Source organism: Pseudopipra pipra, chromosome 16 (assembly GCF_036250125.1).
Source record: "Pseudopipra pipra isolate bDixPip1 chromosome 16, bDixPip1.hap1, whole genome shotgun sequence".
NCBI classification, from domain to species: Eukaryota; Metazoa; Chordata; class Aves; order Passeriformes; family Pipridae; genus Pseudopipra; species Pseudopipra pipra.
Window position 1 is genome coordinate 15747742 of NC_087564.1, and position 21336 is coordinate 15769077.

Sequence of the window (21336 nt, forward strand, 5' to 3'; positions counted from 1 at the left end):
TCCCCCCAAAAAAGGGCTGTCCAGCCCTGGCACAGCTGCCCAGGGCAGTGGTGGAGTCCCCATCCCTCGAGGGGTTTAAAAGCTGTGTGGATGTGGCACTTGGGGACATGGCTCAGTGGTGGCCAAGGCAGTGCTGGGGGGTCAGGTGGACTGGATCTTAAAGGTCTTTTCTAACCTAAGTGACTCCAAGATTCCAATGAAAGGGAGCTGGGCTGAGCTGCAGTTTATTTCAATACACCCTGCTGGGTGCCCAGCAATAAAGTTTAAAGTTAGTCAGTGGTTTTACATGTCACCCATGGGATTTTTGAATAACGGAGACAAAAGCCAAACAAGTCGTTGAAAACTTTATTAACCTGCAAGCTAAAAAATTGGTACAGCAGCAAAGAGTTAAATGACAAGGCTGGACTTGATCTGAGGCTGGGGCAAGAACATTGCTGGAATAACTTGTTATATTCCACAGCAGAATAAAGATTTAAATTCTCGATCTACACGCCGTAGAGTGTAAATGCTTTCAGTTACCCACACCATCGCACTCAGGGCATTCACCTGGAACTAACCCACGTGGGAGAGTGAAAGTCGATGATTTCTTGTAATCCAGCCCATTCTGCAGCCGCATCTTTGTGCTTTAAGAGCCGCCCTGACCCCCCTGTTGTACAGCAGCAGCAGTTTCCTGGAAAGGCTCAGCCCCACTTACCACAGAGCACACCCGGCACAGGCGTTTGACCGGCTCAGAGCCCCGGGAGCAGCCGCGGTCCGGGCTCGGACGTCCCGCGCCGCCGCCGGTTCCCGCCGAGCCCTGAGGGGAGAAGGCAGCGCGTGAGGGGCAGCCCGAGCGCCCGGCCCGGCCCCGCCGCGGCTCCCGCGGGCCTCAGCCGTGGCTGCTCAGCAGGGGCCGCGGCCGCCCGCCGCCCTCAGACGAGGTGTCAGAAAGGTCAGTATGGATCATCAGCGGCCCGCCCTCGCTACCAGCCCCGCTCCCTTCCCTTCCCGCGCGCCCTAATGCACTTCATTCTTTTCTCACCTCCGCGTAGAAAAAGAGAACGCGTGCTCCCCGCCGCGGCCTTTATAGCCTCTCCGACGCCGCTATTGGTCAGACCGCCGTTGGCGCAGCCAATCGTCAGCGGTTGGCGTGATTGCCTCCCCGCCCCTCCCAGCGCTCATTGGCCGCCGCGCTCCCCCGCGCCAATGGCGGAGCGCTGCGCAGCGTGGCCCGAGGCGGTGGTTGCCGCCGTCTGATTGGCTACCGCCGGAGGCCGGGCCGAGCCAGTGGCGACGGCGGTTGTAGCGCGGAGCGCCCGCGCCGCGAGGGCTGCCGGGAATTGTAGTGCGGGCGGCGTGGCCGCGCGGGTGGCGAGCGGTGCGTGGTACTACAAGTCCCGAGGAGCGGCGCGCGCGGCGGTTCCGGGCCGGGCGGCAGCGGGGAGCAGGCCTGGCCGCGATGTGCCGGCACCGGGCACCGGCGCTGCGGCCGCCGCCGCCGCTCCCAGGTACGGCCGGGACGGGGGGGCCGGGCGGGACGGGCCTCTCTGGGGGGAACGGCTGAGGAGTGCCCGCGGGGCTCCCGGCGCTGCCCCGTGCCCGCCGCCCGGTTCCGGCCCCGGGCAGTGTGTTCGGAGGTGCCGGCGGGGCCGTGCGGGCGCTCAGAGGGGCTCGAGCGCCATCTCCGCGCTGTTCGGTGCCGGTGGATCCCGCCCGTGCCCTGCTCTCCGCCCCGCGTGCCCTCCCGGTGTGTTTCCCGGGTCTCATCGCAGACTCTGCCCAGTTTTGCCTTTTTCTGCCCAGTTCTGCCTTTTTCTGCCCCGTCCCTTGCCCGACCCCGTCCCGTGTCGCTGCCTGTCCTCCCCTGCCCTCGCGGTGCCCTCGTTTCCCCGTGCCGTGCTCTCCCGAGGCTCAGGATGGGGGTGTTTGGGGTGCTCTGCAGCCGCCCCGAACGCCCGCGGGTCCCGGGGCAGGCACGGGCGTTGTTGTGTCCCCGTGCCGGCGGTGCTCTGGGTCCTGCTCCCGGTGACAGGCACTGTCCCTGCTCCTGCTGGATCCGGGCTGTGCAGGGCAGCCCAGGGTGCGGGTTCCCTTTGTGTTCAGATGCTTTAGAGAGCCCTGTGGGGTCAAAGACGAGGGCTGAGGTGCTGCCGGTGGCTCGCTGAGTGTGAGAGGAGCTGGGACAGGAGTTACCCAGGTTTGGTGTATCTGGGCTGTTGTCCCTGCCAGGGCCAGGCTGTGTTAAGAACTGTGGCCTGGCGGTTGTTTTTTCCACTTTGACAGAGTTGCTTTGACTTTGTTTCAATCCCAGTGCTTTAATTTTGCCTCCCCGTGCATTTCCCTCCCAGCAATGTGTTCTCAGCCTGGACAAAGCTGTTGTGTTCCTCTAAGCAGCTGCTGCATTGTGGTCTGAGTGTTTGTCTGTCAGGGTTTCAGCTTCCAGCCACAACAGGGGTTGTGAGAAGAGGGCTGTGGACTGAAGGATGATTCTAGAAAGCCCTGGCTGAGCAAAAGTAGCAAGACCACAGAATCCCAGAATCACTGAGGTTGGAAAAGCCCATGGAGTCCACCCTGTACCCGATCCCCATCTTGTCCCCCAGCCCAGAGCACCGAGTGCCACGTCCAGTCATTCCTTGGACACCTCCAGGGATGGGGACTCCAAACCTCCCTGGGCAGCCCCTTCCAGTGCCTGACCACCCTTTCCATGAAGAAATTCCTCCTGATGTCCAACCTGAACCTACCCCCAGTGAGGGAAATTTGGGATTTCCTAAGGTCATGCAGGAAGCTGTAGGAGCAGGGAGCTGTCCACACTCTGCTGGGTCCCCCTCTATGTCCTGGGGTCCCTCCCGGGCACCGCTGTCTCAAGCAGGGAAGGGACAGGGTGAATCCAACCAGAAATCTCAGGTGTTGGGGTTTGATTTGTGTGCAGGTGAGACTTCCCCAAGGGAAGGAACGTTCGTTTCACCCTGAGGGAGGTTCAGTTTTACCCAGTGGCTTTGGGAAACCTGAGCCAAAGTGCAGTTTCCTGTCAGGAAACGCTGGTACCTTCACTGGTTGACACCCCAACAGGAATTTTCAGGATATTGATTGAACCCAAGGGGAAAAAACCCCAATCCATAGTTTCCAGGCAGTTCGGTTCCCTGATCTGAGGGATTCCTGGGGGATCCCAGCTGCTCTGCAGGGTGGGCCCACACCTGCCTGTTCCTGTGGCAGCACAGCCTTCAAGGGCCTTAAGCCATGTGTGAAGCACCACATGAAAGTTTGTGCCCGCTGGCTGGAACCTTTGTGCAGGCAAACATTCCCTTCCCAGGGCTCCACAATCCCGCAGGGACCCCTCCGGGCTGTGGGGTGTTGCTGAGCACCAAGTGCTGGAGCTGGAGCTGGAGCCAGCTCTGCCCTGCCAGGAGCTGCTGCTGAGCAGCACTGGGGGTGGCCCCGAGTGGTGCTGAGCACTGTAGCCTCGGTTGGGGTTCAGCCCTCGGTCACCTCGTGGGCTGAGCATTCCCCTCTTCCATGGGAGCTTCCAGGCCCTGCTGGCCATGACTGTGGGATTTCCTGGAGCGTGACTGTACCTGTCTCACAGGTTGTCTCAGCCAAGCCCAGCTGCACCAGGAGAAAGGCACTGGAGAGAAAATCCTTCATGGTTTCACTACCTCAGCACTTGGGTTTCGTGGACAGGTTCAGCCTGTCAGAACTCATCCCTCCTGATTTGTATTCCCTTTGTCGGCCCTTCCCTGCCTGTGACCCTTTGCCATGGGCATGGTGAGGGACACACTGGCACATCCCCTCATCCGTGGATTGGATCGAGGGATGTAGTGGCAACTGGGACAAGGAAGGAGGTGGCTGGTTGCTCACAGGGGTACGTGTCACCCTTCTTTGGACCTCAACAAGTCCCCCTGGAGCCCAGGGCAGCAGCGCCCCAAATTACACATTTAGGCTGCTCCTGCTCTGCCTTTAGCACAGCCCAAGCTCAGAGTTTCATCAGAGTTTCATCAGCTTTTAATGAGGCGTCCTGGGCTGGAGTGGGGCAGTCCTGCTCTTGGGAGACCCTCAGTTGTGGGGGTGGGTGTCCTGGCAGAAGGAGTCCCCCACTGTCAGTGCCTGTATTTTGAGTGAGTCCTGCTCCCCAGCTCAGCCTTTGAGGTGGTTCTTAGTTAACTGGATTCCCCTGGATCGTCTCTCCAAACAAAGACCGTGTTGCTGTTTGATATTCAGAATTCTGAATAGTTTGGGAACTCTCTAAAGAGGGAGAGAAACCCAAACTTCCCTTAAAGCGACTGTCCCGTCCCTGGAGCTTTCTCGGATCGGGGGAATAAATCCGTGTGTGCTCAGAGAGGGTTGTTTTTCCTGCACTAAGCTGAACCGGGAAGGGAGCATTCCCGGAGCAGCCAGGGCAATGCTGAGAGGCAGCGTGGAGATTGGCTGAGCTGTGGGATTTTCCAGCTGGATTTACATCTCGCCCACTGCTCCGCATGCCTTTGTGTTTACATCACTGGGGAGCGATGCACACACGCACACAGATAGCGGGAGGGACGGCCTGGCCGGGAAGAGCCTGTGCACGGCTCAGGAATTGGGCATGGAGGCGCCTTGCCGGGCTCTGCCGCTCCGGGCCAGCCGGGATGGCCGAGGGTGAGTGTCCCGCAGGAGAGGGGTTTGCTCCGGGTGTTGGGTGTCAGCCCATAGCAGCACTCCCTGGGAAGCTGCTCTGCTTCAGCCGTCACAGCAGGGAGGGAGGAACTGTTTCCATCCCTTGGTGGAGACCTGGAATCCAGCACCAGTTTGGAAGTGGGTACCTGTGGCCTGTCCAACAGCCAGAGCCCTGTTGTGCTGGTTTTATGATCCTTCAGAGTGACCTTTGCGAGGACGTGGAACTTTTGATTGCAACTCAGCAAGTGTGTTCCCCGGCTGTTCCTGGTGGTTTCAGGGCTGGGAAGTCCTCGGTTTTCCTTAGGCAGAGTTGTGAGCGTGGAAGCCAAGTTTGTGAGGAGAGGCTGTGTCCAGGTGCCTCCCCTTTGAGTCACCCTGGGGGAGTGTTAGGGGGCTGTGGGACACTGAACAGTGCTGCTGCCTCAAAGCTGTCCGTAGATTTGCCATGGTGCAAGTGTCCACAGCCACTGATTCCTTTTGGAATCCAAGATTCAGCATTTGTTCCTCTGAGGGTCACAGTTTGATCAATGAATGTAGGTGTCTACATTGTGTGTCCTGCTTGTTCTCAGTGGCAAAGTCCAAGGCAACTGTACAAAAAAAAGAGCGGGTAACTGGAATTTACTGGGTCATTTTTCTTTGTGAAGGAGCTGATGTGTTTCAGCCTGATCTTTGAAGTGCTCCAATTGCACCCAGAGGGCAAGAATGTGTCATGAAGTTTCAAAGCTTTGGAGGATGCTGGGGGGGAGCAGGGGGTGGAAGTGATACTTTGTGCTTTTTGATTTATGTTTATGGGCTCAGGTTTCTTATGACTTTAATCTGGAAGAATCCCATAATGTGATGGGCTGGTTACAGCTTTCCAGAGGAGTGCAGTGCAGCCAGTAAGGCAAAGCAGTTGGAAAAGGCCTCAGTGGTGGCACAGGAATCGAGGAATGAAGGAGAGGAGGAGCTGTGATTGCCTTGGGTCTAGCAGGGCTCCAGAGAGGAGGATCAGAGGTGAGACAAACGTTCCTCTGGCTCCCTTGGGAGAACAGAGGCTGAATCTCTCCATATCCCAGGCTTTGCTGCTGACCTGCCATGTCTTAGAAGCTTTTTAGATGAGTTGCAAGCCCCTCTATCGACCAGATTGGCAGCAGCGGGGCCTGAGCCAGCCCACAGGGCCCTGTGGGGTCTTGGCAGCCATTTGGTCTCTCTGTCAAGCAAGGCTGAGGAGCACCAGTGAGCACCAGTTGTGGTGTGAGTGGTGTAAGTGACTATTCTCAGCTTTTAAAGCCTGATAATTCTTATCAACATGGGGTGACCATTTCCTCTCAAGGAACTGCAGCAGAACTGAGATTTTTGCCTTGGAGAAGTAGGGTGTTGTTGGTTTGGGGGCTTGGTTGGGGTTTTATTCTTTTTCCTTAACCAAATCCCCAATTTAACAATGTGATGGTGTCTGAGTGGGCCTGTTCTTTGAGGGAGGATGTGGAAAAGCACAAGCTGTGAAAGGCACAGCACGAAGCTGCAGCGTTAGGGCCAACTTTTAAAGCACCTTTTGATTCTGGTCTTTGTGTGGAGGAGCTCTGGACGTGCCTGTTCCTGCCAGCCTGGCTGCCCAGCAGTGACTGTGCAGCTGCTGAGCCCAGACACGGCAATTTGGGTTGGAGGGGTCAGAACTACTGAGCCCTGGTCTGCAAAACAGAAATGGTGTAGTAGGTGGGTGCTTCCAGGTTACCAAAAATGGAAGTAAAGCTTCAAATGTAGCTTTTTGTGTCATGGAACAGTATTGAACATTGGCCTCTGTCCTTCCTTTTAACTTCATTTTCTTGGGGGGAGGGGAAAAATGAGATGCTTTGTTCCACCAGAGCAATCACTTTTGATCCAGTTATGGGCACATCTGAAAGTTACTGCTTCAGGTTTTGACATGAAGTATGACAAAAAAAATCTTCTATCCCAAGGAGTCATTATCCGTTAGGAAAAGCACCATATGACATGATTTCCCATTCTGAACCCCGTTTGCTCAAAGGCATGGCCACGTTCAAGCAGCTGTTGAATGTGCTCTCACAGCCCTGTGGTTGGTGGAAGCGCTGGTAAAAGCAGCAGCAATTAAAAATATCAGTTTTATTTTTATTGATGACAGCTCAATACAATTTTGGTCTCAGGAAAGTTTGTATGACTTACAGGAGAAACTTCTGAACAATACAAAGACTGTTCCCCAGAACCCAACACCCACCAGATGGAGGTGCCACGTTCTGTCAGTAAGGCTGAACTTCTGTTCTGGTTTTATGTCCTTCTAGCACTGACTGCACATCTTGGCATACGATCCTGGCCTTTGAGAGGCCTCCCAAAGAGTGTAAGAAATGTCCTGCTGGGTCAGAGCATCAGTTCTGTCTTCAGCAGCTGTGGAAATCATGGAATCCTCGAATGGTTTGGGTTGGAAGGACCTTACCCTAACCTGAGGAGTGACCATTGGGCTCCACCCTCTGCTTCCTGTCTGGTGACTGACTTGAGAGGTGTCTATCTCAGGGATCTGGGGTAGCTCAGCATTCTGAGGCCTGTGTTTTACAAGTCAGACCAGATGCTCATAGTCCTCATCACCATGAGATATGGGTAGTCACAGAATAGTTAATTAGAGTTGGAAGGGACCTCTGGAGACCATCTAGTGTAACTCCCTGCCAAGGCAGGGTCACCTAGAGCAGGTAACCGTGTTCTTAAAGCCCTGTTAATGCAGCTCACAAGCTCTTTTGGGTGGTATTTCCACCACAGATACCAGGGAAGCCAGTGTGACTGTCACCAGGCTGTCTCTGGGATTTGAGATGTTCCCTTGCTGGTCGCTGTGGGCCACTAAGAACCAGTTCACAGAACGTGTGGGCAACACCTTGGTCCTGCAGAAGGACAAGGTAGACAGCCTGCCCCAACTGGGCTGGATATACTGGCCCTGTGACCTCCCCCAGAGGAGCCCTGGATGTGTGAGAGCTTGGGATATGGACAAGGAGGTGGGGGTAGCCCCCAAAGCCACCCCCTGCTCTTGGCACCCGTGTGCCTTCCCCTTGTCCCGTGGAGCTGGGCTGTGGGAGCTTTTCTCAGAGTATTTCCCTGGGGATGTGCCAATACTCTCAAGGATGTGTAACCCTTCTCATCCTCACTGTGGTGTTGTAAGAGGAACAGAAGCTCTTATGCCATAAATACCCAGGCTGTGAGATAAGGAAGTTCACGTCACCCAGGGGCTGTTCCAGCCGGAGCAGGATAACCCATGCCTGTCTTTCCCGCTGGCAAACACTCCTGCTGTGGATGATTTTGCTGCTCCAGTGGTTTCCTTGGGGGTGAATAACCTTGGAGAGGGCTTCAATGGAGAGAGGAAGGAGGGGGGAAAGAAGAACCAGCAGATGTAGGACACACTGAGCGTCACGGGCTGGCGGTTGCGTAAGGCAAAGGAAACTCTTGCTGGTGTCTTGGCAGGGAGACACTGTGGGACTCTGCAGCTGCCAGTCGTGGCACGTGTCACCTGCAGGACCTACTGCCGTGCCCGTGGCTCACCTGGAGAGCAGCCAGAGCACACAGCCCAGCAGTGCCCTGGTGCCTGCAAAGGTGGGGTTCCTGCACTGGGAACTGGCTCTCGACAGGACCAGGCAGGTTATGTGATGTTTGTGAGGTTGGGATACTCTACTGTCCCTTCTCCTTGTGCCATGTCCCCCCTTCAAAGCCTTGGCCTTTGTGCTTGGTTGTAAGGATCTTCTGGGAATAACTGTGTGTGCTCTGGGGGCGGAGAGAAGGCAGATGCCACCAGACCCCTCTTCAGCATGGCCAGTGGTTCTCTGCCCACGGCAGGGATTGGAACTGGGTGACCTTTAAGGTCTCTTCCAACCCAGACCATTCCAGGATTCTATGATTAGCCAGGCCACTGGTCCCAGAGGTGATTCTTCTCCCTGCTTTGAGGTGCAGTGGCAGGGTTGGCAGCAGTGTGATCCATGGCTGATCCCACTGGATCTCCACTCAGCAGTAGGAAGAGCGCTGCTTCCCCCAGCTGCCTCTGCAGCTACTGGTGGTTGGGTTTCTCCTTGCTTGGATTACTACAGAAGGATTTTAAGGCTTTTCTTCTCGCTGAGTCTCAAAAGCCTGAGTTGATCCCCATGGTGTGCAAATGCTGAAACTCATCCCTTCCCCTCCCTCGCATCTGCTTACGATCAGCCGTGGGATTTACTGGATAGCTGGTCCCCACTGCTTCCTTTTCCAGGGTAGATTTTTTCCCCTCTTTGTTTACTCTAAAAAACACTGAAGTTGCATGGTAAAAAAAAAAAAAGTATTAGAAAAATTAACTCTGGGCAAGGAGAATCTGGGTCACAGGCTGGGATCCCCAGGAGGGACACGCATCCTCCAGGCCTGGAGCACAGGACAGTGTAGCAGGCAGGGTTCAGATGCCAGGCAAAGGTGTAGAAATCTGGCAGAGATTTTTGCAAGTGCTGTAGGAATCTGATATTAATATTGACAGGATCAGCTCTTTTCTGCCTCCTTTTAACTTGCTTGATACCAGTTGGAAAAGGCCTTTCTCAGTACCTCTGGGAAGATGGGAGGAGCTGTGCTCTGGAGAGGTGTCTGCTCTGCTGAAATGCTCCTGCCTTTGGTGGGTGCAGAGATTTGGGCTGAAATCAGATATTCCTGTGGCTGCTGGTGTTCTTCAGCCTGGCTGATATTCCACTCAGCATTTTTCCCATTGCTCATGTTCCTCTGCTCTCTGTTCAGAGCAGACAGAGCAGGTCCCTGCTGCTACTTGCAGGTAGGTTGCTCAGCCAAGCTGCAGAGCACAGGTCGTGCTTATGGACAGTGAGTGGAAAATCCCCGTTCTCTTCCTCACTTCGGATTTATCCAAGCTCTGTTGCATCTGTTTGAGTGTGATTTTGGGGCAGGGTGAGACTGGAGATGCTTCCTTAGTGCCTCTCCAGGACACTTTTCCATGGCCTGTGGGTTATCCCTGGGAAGTTCCCAGGCAGGTGCTGTAGGGGTCATTGTAGTGGCTCAGGTGCCTGCAGTCACTGTTGGTTGCACGTCTGATCCAATGTTTAAGGATATTCCAGAACTCCTCAAGCTGTTGGTTGTCCCCATTTTTGGTTTTCCCTGTCTCCGAGTGCTTTCCCATCACTCCATCTGTTACATCTGAAGGTGATACATACCCTGAAAATGAGAATGAAGCTTCTGTAGGAGTCTCCAGACAGCCCACAATCCACCATTAGGATGGGCTTCCTCCCTTTCCATCTGGGAATGATTGTTTGCCCTAAAACCCAATAGGAATATTTTATATGCGAGGTTCCCTTAATGCTGACACGAATGGTGAGGTGGGAGCATATCCCTGCTCTTGGCTTTGAGCAGTGCAGGATAAAGGGTCACTGGGTAGATGTTGCTGAGGTTCTCTGAAGAAGGAATCATGGATTCATATCCCTGAAAAGTGAGTCCCTCTATTTCTACCTTAGTGGAAATGACCAGAGCTTAGCTGCATTGTTACACATAGGGAGCCTATGGAGAGGGGAAATTCAGGGATACATGCAGGCGATGATTAAGGATGAGATAATGCAGCCTTGAGACATGAGACCCCAGGAAATGTGGCAGTTTATGCCATCACTCGTGGAAGTACTTGGCTTTGCTTTATTTATAAGCACTACATCATCTGGAGACCCCAGCTGGACACCTTTTTGACTCTTTGATCTTCAGGCTTTGTAGTCCAGAAATGCTGTGCAGAAGAGGGGAATTTTTGCTGGGAGGAAGCTCCAGGGCTTGGTCCAAGGCTGCTGGAGGGTGAGAGGCTGGGTGGGGTTCAGACCTCATGGGGCCACAGCCAGTGTTACCCAAAAAATTTGCCTGCCCTCTCCCACCACCCACCCTCCCAGTTCCCTCTAATCTCTGTGCCCTAAGGAACACTGACAGGAATAAAAGGATCTGATGGCCACAGCCAAACTTCTGGCTTGCTGGAGCCCAGCTTTAAACTCGGCAGGTCTCCCTGATGCAGCAGCACAACACTGCTTCAGTCCTGCTGGTTTTGAGACAGCTCCAGCAACTCTGCTCAGCATCTCCTGAGGGATCTGGCATTTGCAAAGAGCCAGGACAGTGCTGTCACATGTGTGGAAAACATTATCCAGATCCCTGGTTTTAAGATGGTTTTGGGTTTGGCTTCGGAGTTTCTGTTTGTTTGGTTTTTCATTGGAATTTTTGTGGAGATTTTTTTTTTGTTGTTTTAGACTGTAGCTTTTTCTGAGAATTTAGTCCTGAGTAGCAATTCCCTGGATTCTGCTGCTGCTGTTTCTGGCTGCCTGACAGCTGTTGGATCCAGAGCTGCAGGGAGCACCAGGAAGTGCTGTGTCAGGCCCTGAGCAGAGCCTTGGTCAAGGACAGCTCGAGTGTCACCTTTGCAGTGTTTAAAATGCAGGTGCAGGGTGTGCCCAGCCCCGTGTGCAGGCAGCCTTGTGCCAGGGCTCTCCAGGGAGGTGGGAATCCCTGGACAAGTCCCCAGTCACAGCTACATGGTGGGACCCTGTCTCTCTTTGAGCCTCAGTTTCCCTTTCTGTAAAGTGGAGAAATCACGGTGGTGGTTCTGTAAGGAGCTTGGAGATTTAGGACTTGTCACCTCCAAACCAGGGAAAACCAACTGCTGGAAACCCCTGAGAGATTTCACCTCCCAGCAGCTGGCAGTGGGAGCAGCAGGAGTGTGGAAGCCTGGCTGGAGCAGAGCCATCTCACAGGACCAGGAGCTCTGCGTTGGGGACACCTGTGGGGTGTTCCTTACAAGACTCTTGTCCTGCAGAAAGGGATTTTTGTTGTCTCAGTAAACCCTTTTTGGCCTGTCTGTCCTCACTGGAGGTGTGTGTCTGTTTAGCCCCTGGACTGCTGCTGGCAGTGAAAATACCAAGACTTACCTTGGACAGAAAGGGGTCTCTTAGTCAGGATTCTTCTGGAGCAGTTTATTCCCAGAGCACAGAGCCCCTTGGGCAGGCTGGGACAGCCTGGGAGTGCAAGCAGAACCTGCTGGCTGCAGGGATGGAGCCTGGGAGGAGAGCTCAGTGCCCAGCTGAGCCCTTGGCTTCTCTCAGGGAAAGTCCTGCTTGAGCCAGAAGTGCCTCCATGTGATGGCAGAGAAGGTGCAGCTCCTTCCTAAGGGTACCTGGCTCCAAAGGAGACTGAGAGCATCTTGTCAGATCCGCTGGGATAACAGCATGATTGTGCCCTGAAGCACCATCGAGTTCCAGCTGAGGTTAAAGAAAGCAAACTCCAGGTGTTTATGCAGGTTATTGTTGTGGAATTCTTGACTTTGCAAACTTGAGCTTAGTGAAAATCTGTGTAAACAGTGGAAAAAGAGAAATGAGCCCCTTTTTAAAAGATAATATTTTTAGAAAATGCTGAACTCTCATCCAGGAATGATTCAAAGGAATCTGACTTTGTCCTTGCCTCTTCCTCCTGAAAATCCAGGTTTAAGTGAGTTTAGGTAAACACTTGGACTTAGTGCTGCAGGAGAGTGTTCTCTGAGCCCAGGAAAATACATACAATGAACCTAATTCCCTTTCTGTCTCCCTTCTTCCCCAGAGCAAGCTTCCCATGACTAACAGATGCTGGCCTAGATTATGAGCTCAAACAAGAACGCTCGCTACAATCGATTCTCCAGTGGCACAACAAACATCACTCCTTCAGAAAACACTAACGGGGTAAGGTCACTGCTGGTGGCAGAGCAGAGGGACTAGGTGCCTTCTGAAATATGGTATTTCCTTGCCTCTTAAGATTCTCAGCATTCACAGATAAAAGTTAGGAACATGTATGTACATTTTTTCACCGGTTCGGGGAAGATCTGAAGCCTTTATATGCCCTGACCTTCATTTTCTCCATATTTCAGACGAGAATGGAAACAACTTTTGGACCAGCCTACTCTGCTGTGACCACCATCACAAAGCGTGAGTATCTCATGCTTGGAGCATCTCACCAAAGCACTGTGGGTGATTCCAGGTTGTTGTTGTTTTCTACAAACCATAAAGCTGTTGGGAGAATCACTGTGTTCATTAGCCAGGGGCTGGTTTTAGTGCTTTGCAGCCCCAGTGTCCAGACATGAAGGAAATGAGAAGGCACAGGAATTGTCTCCCCTTAGGCAAACTGAGCAGCACCACTGGGAAGCTCCTGTTGAAATTGGGATAGTACAACAGGGTTTGATACTGATTTCAGCACCAAATCTTACTGATCCCTGTGACAATCATCACCAGCACTGAAAATTCCATCTTCACTCTTGTGCCTGACTGTGAGTCACTCTGGAGCTTTGGTGAAACCCCCATGGCCATTTTTAGCTCAGACAGGAGAGGATGCAAATGCCTCTACTTATTTAGAATTCCTGTGCCTTGTTCCTCAAAGCTCAGCAGGTGAGGGAAGCCTGAGGCCTGACAGGTGGGGTGAATGTAGGAAGAGGTCTGTTTTTATTTTGGAATACAAATATCCTTCCTTTAGTAGAAACAAGAAGACTTGACACTGATTTAGATAAGAAAATTAACATGTGCCTGAGGAAGATGTTTGGATTACATTTGTCTTGGACTCTAGGTGGTTTTGGACTCCAGAATATTTACATTCAAACTTTTACATGAGTCAGTAACACAATCTCTATACAAATATCTCATATTTAATTTACCATGCCTCCCTTGTGCTGCAAGAGTATCCAGACCTTCCTGGATCCAAGCAATTTTTGTTGGTGACTGAGATATGTGGGAGTATAAAGTTTCCTTTTAATAGTGTTTTTACCCTGTGAACCTGACAGAATATAACCTGTGCTCTTTTCTGGGCAAGCTCTCAGAGATCAGGGTTGTTCTACCTGTGCTATGTCCAGTCACAAAACTGGAGTTGGAGAATCCCGAGTCTTTTCTAAGGAACACTTACAGCTACAGAGGCTGACCCATGGTTTGGGAATGTTTCTGAGGAGCCTAAATGCTTGTTTTTCTTTCTTTGATTCCCTTCAAAGCTGACGGGACCAACACTTTTAAGCAGCACCGCCGGACCCCGTCCTCCTCCAGCACACTCACCTATTCCCCACGGGATGAGGACGATGGCATGGTAGGTGTTGCCAGGGCCCTCCTGACTGGCTTAGCTGAGAGATGAGAGATGTCTGGTGTTCCTCTGGAGTCCTCTGCCTCCCTCATCATTCCCGTGCACTGTTATATCCAAGGGAGATTCCTGCACCGGGGGCAGGACCAGCCTCAGCATTCCTGGCTGCTCCTGTGGTTGGTGCCGTGGGGAAGCAGCTGATTCTGACCTGGGGCTTTAAGCTGGTGCTGCTGGTGCTCATTTTCACACTGCTTGAAATGGTTATGTGGTTTCAAAGCCTGGGAAGCACAAATGCCACAGACCTGTGTGTGTACCTGGCTCTGGGAGAGCAGGTGCTCAGGAGGAAACAGGCACAGCCAGGGATGTCTGGGCTGTGACTGAGGCCAGGCAGTCTGGTCAGGGCCTGTTGGATGGATCCCAGCTGGCTCTGCAGTTGAGGCCGTAGAATCCATTCCTATTCCCACCTCCAGATGGGGCTTCTGGCCACAGGGAGCGGGTTTGGAACCTGCAGAGTGGGATGTTGGACACTACAGACTGTGCTGGGCTCCTGGGGGCTTCTCACACAAACCATTCCCATGTCTCCCAATATTTTTGCGGAAAAGAACTTCCCAATTTTGCATCCAGCTTTCTTACTCACTTCTGAGTAAGATGTTTTTGGGGAATTTAGTGATTCAACAGGCCTCAGGGTTAGCTGTTTAGAGAGAAATTAAATCAGCTAAATCAATTAAATCAGGAACAGCAACAGCAAAGCAAACCTCAGGGAAAGGATGGACAGCTCTGAGGCCTGGACCTTCTCCTGTCCCTGGTGCTCCAACCACGTCTCACAACCATGAGCTCTGTTTAGATTTAAGCATGTTGGTAGTAAACTTCAAATAAAGTACTTGTAGACTTAGTCAGGTTACAAGACCCAGCTTCCAAGCTAGAGGTAAATGGGATCCCTGCTGCTGGAGTTATGCCCTGACAGACTGGGGTCAGCAACAATATGGAGCTACAACACTTCTGAAAATAAATTTGACACCAGATTGCAAAGAGCTTTATTGTCAGCATCCTATAAAGTTCCTTCTGTTGCTCAGACATCTTGCTGTGTTTAATGTGAGCCCATGGGGTTTTTTGTTTGTTTTTTTTCCTAACAAGTCCTTTGAACATTTGCCTGGTGTCTTTGGCAAGTGCAGCTCTCCATCCCCTCACTGACCCCACAGAGCTGGGCCACTGCTCCAGGCCACCCTGGCTGTGAGCACGACCCCTGTGGGCTCAGTGCTGGGCTCACTGTGCCCTTCTCACGAGCTGGGCAGTTCTCACAGGGCAGAGGGGAGGAGTTTTGCAGAGGAGGGGTGTGAGGGATACTTCATTTAGCCAGGTCTGGTGGAAAAGCTCCTTTGAAAACCCTGGTGTCACGAACTGAGGTGTGCAGCCAAAAATGGGGGAGATCTCTCCTGGGATCCAGCCCCAATCCTCTTGGGCAGTCTCAGCCCACCTTCCCCAGAGTGCTAAATGTTCTTAAGCAAAAATAGCAGGAGAATTAATGAGTGGTTCAGGAAACAGCATGAAGTGCTGACAATCCGGAACCACCCCAGCCCTGCTCTGCCTGCCGCTCCAGACAGACTCACTAACCCTTTTAGGAAGCTTCATTTGCTTTGTCAAGAAATAATCTGGGATTTCCCTTCCCCATCACTGAGTTTTCCCTCCTCCAGAAGCTGCCAAGGGCTTGTCAGCCATCAGTGAGACAGCTGGAGATGCGTCAGAGCCCTTCTGTGACCTCCACCACCCCTTTTTCTTTCTTTTTAAAGCTTCTGTTAATGAAACCCAAAGCAGAGCAGTGTGTTCTGTGTGCAAGGCAGGGATTACTGAGCAGCTGCTGTCAGCTTTCCATGAAAATAGTGCCACAGGTCCCCGTAAGGACTCTGCTGGAGCCTTCACGTGGAGCCTGCACCTGTAGCTGAGGTGATGGGAACTGCAGCTAAAGGTTACAGCTCAATATTGGCACAAATAGATACTAGTGGATGAAGGCTGCCTGGCTGTCCAAAGTCTGTTGTTTACAGGGAGCTTCACCTCTGAACTGGAGGCTGGACTGAATTACCAGCCAAAAACTATCCATCTTCCATCAGAAGATTTGGGAGCTCCATCCTTGGGCTGTTTGAAGATGCACCTGATGTTCAGTGCAGAAATAAGGTCTCTCAAGTCTTGTCCTTGTTTGCTTGGCAAGAAGCAAGGCTGAAGAGACCCAGAGGGTCTGTAACTGCCAGCACATCCTCTGCCATTCCACATTGTCTCTGCAGCCAAGGGAATGAGGGAGCTTTCTCAGCACATTCATTTGTCCCCTGTGTAGTTAACACCAGCATTACCCCAACCAGGACACAGGGCTCTGAGCCCACAGTGTTACAGAAGCCTTGAAAGTCTGTGTCTCACACCTCTATCTCCTGGAAATGTTTTTGGGCAGCAGTCCCCCTCTCCATTGCTGACCACCCAGGATGCTTCTTGTGATAAACCTGCCTCCCTGCAGAGCCTGCCTGTGCTGCCCTCCACTCCGTGTCACCTCCAGAGTGGGAACTATGCACAGTCATTCTTGTTATTTTAATAACTTCTGTTACTAGTGGAGGAAAATAATAAGCTGAATGGATACACATAAAATTGATTTACTCATTATAACCCTTCCTCCTCAAGGTTTACCTGTTTAGCCAATAAATATGCTGTCTTTAAGAAAAAGCTTTATGCTTTGGCTTCTGAGCAGATGCAGCAGTTCTGAGCTCCTGGGAGTGCAGGATCATAAAACTGAAGCAGCAGAGGAACCAGCAGGATCCTGATCTGCTCCTCTTCTGCAGCCCAGCCAAGCTGCACTCAGACTGCAGCCTCTGAACCTCATTCTACAGCTTTCATTGCTGGATCTCCTGACTGCCCCCCTGCCCTCCTGCATTGCCTTTGTCCATCCCTGAGTCTGATGTTGCCCCCTTTGACCCAGGGTACACGCACAGATTGCAGCTCACAAGGTTCAGATGGAATATGAGGGAAAGTGTTTTGCTCCCAAGGTGCTGCACAGGAACCTGGGGCAGCAGAGTCTGGTCCGTGCAGCTTCCCCTGTTCCAGCTGGGCAGTGCCAGGGCTGGCCTCCAGGGTCAGGGAGAGTCTCAATTCCAGCCAGTGATCTCCAGAGCTGCTTCCAGCCAGCACTGCTCAGAGTTGGTGGCTGACATAGCTACATCCAAGCCATGTAGAGGTGACACGTGCAGGTGCCATCGGTCACCTCCTGGTGCCAGGTGTCAGAAGCTTACAGCTTCATTCTCCCATTTCTTTGTCAAAACATCCATTCTGCTCCTTGACTACCTTTATTCCTTCCCTCTGCACCCTTCCCAGTCCACTAGGAGCATCTCTTCTCAAGTAACCCAGCCCTGGCTGCACTCCCAGGTGGATTTGGGACCCCCAAATCCAGACACTTCATGATCTGAAGAGTGTCCAGTTTTGCTTTGATGCCAAGTTTCATCTTGGCTGCGTGCTGCTGGTTGATATTTCCCCCTCAGAGATGCACTGCTGGTTAATATTCCAGAGGCAGCATTCCCTCCAAGCCAATCCCAAGGCCGCTGCAGCCAGGGGGATTGTCGTTGGTCGTGCGCGGTGTCCGCTCCGCTCTCCCCTCCCGAGCAGGAAGCGGCAGAGCCGGGCTGTGAGGGAATTCAATAGAAGGAAGTTTCCACACTTACGCAAAGAAATTTGGCAGAAGTTAGATAGCGAGTGCAACAACAAGTGCTGCTGCAGAGATTGGAGACGGGGCAGGAGCCGGAGCAGTCTCTGGGGGAGATTTACAGAGCTTTCCATGAAGGATTAATTCTTCCAGACCATTGCTCTGCGGGTGCCCACGGTAAGTGCACAGCGAATGCACCTTGGAGAAAGGGACGTGCTTGGAATTTAGATGTCAGCCCGGTTTAGGAAGTTAAACCTTAATCCTGTCTCTGAGCACAGTGCAGGGAAGGGCACACAGCAGCAGGGCCGCTCAGTGCAGCTTGGAGTGGAGCAGCGTAGTTTTGGGAGGGAGAGGACTGAACTTGAAGTGTTCACACAGAGTTTGGGAATTACTTGGACTAACCAGAGCTGGTTTTATCTCTTTGAAGCCCCCGATCAGCACCCCACGCCGCTCTGACTCGGCCATCTCCGTCCGTTCATTGCACTCCGAGTCCAACATGTCCTTGCGCTCGACGTTCTCACTCCATGAGGAAGAGGAGGAGCCAGTAGGTATTTGGGATTGTCTGAAGGAGCAGTATTAGGAAGTGCAGCGACAAAAGAGTAACTTAGTGGACTCTTGTGAGAACACAGAGCTGTCACAGACAGGTTTTTTGTGGTGCCTGGCTGTCAGGACTCCAGCTTTAACTTTGTTTCCACCACTGGCTTTGCTTCCTTCTGAGCCATTTCCCTGTCTGTGGAGCAAGGACAATGGTGAGGCTTTTCTGCTTCCCAGATAAACTGTAAATCTTTGCAAAGTCCTGTGTGATTCCCTGGCTCTGCTGCAGAGCAGTGGGGGTTGCAAGGCTCAGGCTGGTGGTCTGGCCCCAGGCAGCAAGAGAAATACAATTCTCTATGGATTTGGAGCCCTATCCCACATTCAGTGATGTGTGGCACCCCACTGACTTGATTGTAAGCCCCTGGAGAGTGCAAGGAGTTGTCTGCATGTTAGGGGAGGATACTTTAAGCTGAGCTTAGGGTGTGACCCAGTAACTAACCCCAGACTGGATGAATAAAAGGTCAGGTGGTGTTTTGCCACTGATCTGGGATGAAAGTGTGTTTCATATTTAGGAACCCAGGGGGTTGTGTTTGCATTTCTGAGAGCAGTATGGGATGAAAAGAGAGACTGAGCTGCAGAGATTGATTTGAAATGCTCTGAAATGTGAAGCCCTGCTCTGGCATGGCATGGAGAGCTGTGCTGCTCCAGGAGATCATGCTCAGGGTCCTGGAGAGCCTTGCTGCTCCAGGAGGACGTGCTCAGAGCCCCGTGCTGGCAGTCGTAGTTGGTAAACAAAACTGGAGAGATGGGCCCATTGCAGCAGAAACAATGTTGTTTCTGCTTCATAAGGGAATGAAAGAGCCCTTCCTCCAGGATGTTTCAAAAATACAAAAGGGCAGGCTGCTCTAAAATTGCTTTCAAACTCCAGGCTTAGTACATTTTTGACAACGCTCTGTTCAGTCCAACCAAGCACAAAGTCTCAGCCAGTGCAGCTCACACAGGTCTGGTGACTTGAGTCACTGACAGAGAAGTTGGTCTGAGCAGTTTGCTGTCAGGTCCTGATCCTGCCAGATGCTGGTGGCCCCCAGTTTGTGATGAGCTGAGGGTCTCCAGCCACTCCCAAGTTTGTTCTTCCCCTGCCTCTTACTGGAACTCAGCAGATCCAGACAGATTGTTTGGTTGAGATAGTGAACCCCCGATGTGCCCAGTGCCCCAGGCTCCCTGAGACTCACCTCTGAGGAGTATTTTGTTCCTTCTGCAGAGGAAGGCTCTTGTGTTTGGACTAATCCTTGTGCTGTCTTTGTCCCTTTCTGTCCCTGCAGGAGCCCCTGGTGTTTGCTGAGCAGCCCTCTGTGAAGCTGTGCTGCCAGCTGTGCTGCAGTGTGTTTAAGGATCCAGTCATCACAACCTGTGGGGTAAGGCAGAGCTCTTCAAATCACCAGCATGTCCTGTGTGAGCCAGAGCCAAGCCCTGTCTGTCCTCACTGACTGTCCAGCAATCCTGGTGCTTGCCTAAAGTTGGATGGCTTTTCCCAGGAGAGCTGCCCTGTCCTGCCCATGTTCAGTCTGCCCTGAAGGGCTCTGCAGGGAGCTCCAGGGCACCCCAGCAATGGCTGCTCCTCAGCTGGGAGGGAAGTGTTGCTTATAAAACAAAAATGGCTTGAAGCTTCATGTAGTTAATGCTTGCAAAGGGATTTGAGATCCTCAAATGAAAGGCACAGAGCATTATGAATATTCTTCTGGATTCCATTTTAGTGGGATTTAATAGAAGCTGTAAATTATTCCTGCTTCTGTGCTACTTGTGAAGAAAGATGGCTTCGAGATGGGCTCTCTAATGCTTCTGATGTGCTTCTGATTACCAGAATGGGGCTGTAGCAACAACAGCTCCGGATTGTTTATTGCAGTGAGGGTGCTGTTCCCCAAAAGTGCTGGAAATTGGTGCAGTTTCGCTGCACCATTTCAGAAAGCAGCTCTTCACAGAGACGCTGAAATGCCCTGGATAACGTGGAAAAAAACCCACTGCAGGAAGCAGCCTGGCTTGGTGTGCAGTCCCGGTCTGGCAGCTCTGGAGGGCGCTCCGTGCAGCTGTGCCGGGCAGGAAAAGGAGCAGGGCAGCAGATAACAGATAACAGCTCTGGGGAGGGACTCGCAGCCGCTGCCGGGCGCTGGCCCTGTGGCAGGGGAATGTGGCTGAGGAGGCTCCAGGGAGCCCACGGGGCAAGGTCAGGAGCAGTGAAATGCTGCAGCTTTATATTCGTGAGTGTGGCAGATTGTGTTTGTTACTTCATCAAGTTAAACTGCAAGAACAGAGAGAGGGAGCTATTTAAAGTGCTACAATTTACAGAGCATTTAATGGACTTACAAACCAGCTGTTCCATCTTCCTGGCAGCAGGACAGGGCAGCTCCAGCTGCCTTAGAAAAGTTTCAGGGGCATATGTGTAATGGGTTGACTGGGCAAAGACAGGGAGAGGCCAGTCTTCCCCTTGCTCCTTCCCTTGAGGACTTCTCAGGGTTGTGAGAGGCATAATATGGGCTAAAGTGGAAGGTGAAGTAGGGAAACCCCATGCAGATGTGGAGGGTAGGAAGGACTTGGGCATGTTCAAGAGTAGGCAGGACGGAGCCCTGAGCTACCTGGTCTAGTGGAAGGTGTCCCTGCCCATGGCAGGGGGTTGGAGCAGGATGATCTTTAGGTCCCTCCCAACCCAAACCGTTCTGTGATTCTGTGAATATCAGAGTGTAGCAGAACATGCCCGTGGCTTTGGCTGTCACCACAATCATGGCCTGATCCTGAACGGGGCAGAACATCAAAGTTTACTCTCAGGAGCAGGACCTGTGCTGCACCCTGAGCAAGCAGCTGGGCTTTGCCCTGTGGTGCTGAGCTAAAGCAGGCAGAACAGCTGCTGAGGCCCCTGAGCCACAGGCTTGGGTATCTTCCACCTTTCCCATCATTGTCCACAGGGAATAATTAGCCTGCTCTCGTTTTACGCTGACGCTGCTGTTCCTCTCTGTCTCCACAGCACACGTTTTGTAGAAGATGTGCCTTAACATCTGGTGAGTACAGAACTGCTCTTGTGTGATGCAGCCAAAACACTGTTATTTTCTGGTTTGTTTGCTTTCACTTAAAAAGAAACCTGCAGAAAAATATTCAAAGGGCTTAAAACAAGCTGTCAGTCAGATCTGCCACTGCAGCGGTGAGGGGCTGGAGCTCGGGGGCCGTGCAGCTCCCATGGAACACACTGGAGCTTGGGCACTGGAGGGAGGGCTGGGCCCAGCTCTTGGGCACAGGATGTTCTCAAATCGTGGAGTATGCCATGGATAATCCCAGGATAATACACGTCTCGCCCAGAGCTGACCCACTGATTTCAGACAGAAAGCTTTCTGTGGCTGCCTGGCTAAGGAACAGGGGGGCTGTGTTTGGCAGAGCCCCATCAACCCCTCCTCCCCCAGCCCCTCAGTGCCAACGTTCTGGCC

General features: G+C 52.6%; 1 protein-coding gene across 4 annotated transcripts in view; it reads left to right on the top strand.

Annotated features, from left to right (window-relative positions):
* Positions 1 to 1344: 1344 nt before the first annotated feature.
* Positions 1345 to 21336, top strand: part of TRAF7 (TNF receptor associated factor 7) — a 31158-nt gene continuing 11166 nt past the window's right edge. The window contains exons 1-7 of one of the 4 annotated variants that reach the window (XM_064673424.1): positions 1345 to 1487; positions 12169 to 12287; positions 12473 to 12530; positions 13577 to 13668; positions 17760 to 17876; positions 19189 to 19281; positions 20883 to 20916. In XM_064673424.1, coding sequence (XP_064529494.1) covers positions 12207 to 12287; positions 12473 to 12530; positions 13577 to 13668; positions 17760 to 17876; positions 19189 to 19281; positions 20883 to 20916 — 475 coding nt within the window. In that variant the 5' untranslated portion in view covers positions 1345 to 1487; positions 12169 to 12206. Of the gene's footprint in view, positions 1488 to 3361; positions 4609 to 4635; positions 12288 to 12472; positions 12531 to 13576; positions 13669 to 17359; positions 17510 to 17759; positions 17877 to 19188; positions 19282 to 20882; positions 20917 to 21336 lie in introns of those variants that run through there. The other 3 variants (XM_064673426.1, XM_064673425.1, XM_064673427.1) reach the window with 3 other exon arrangements.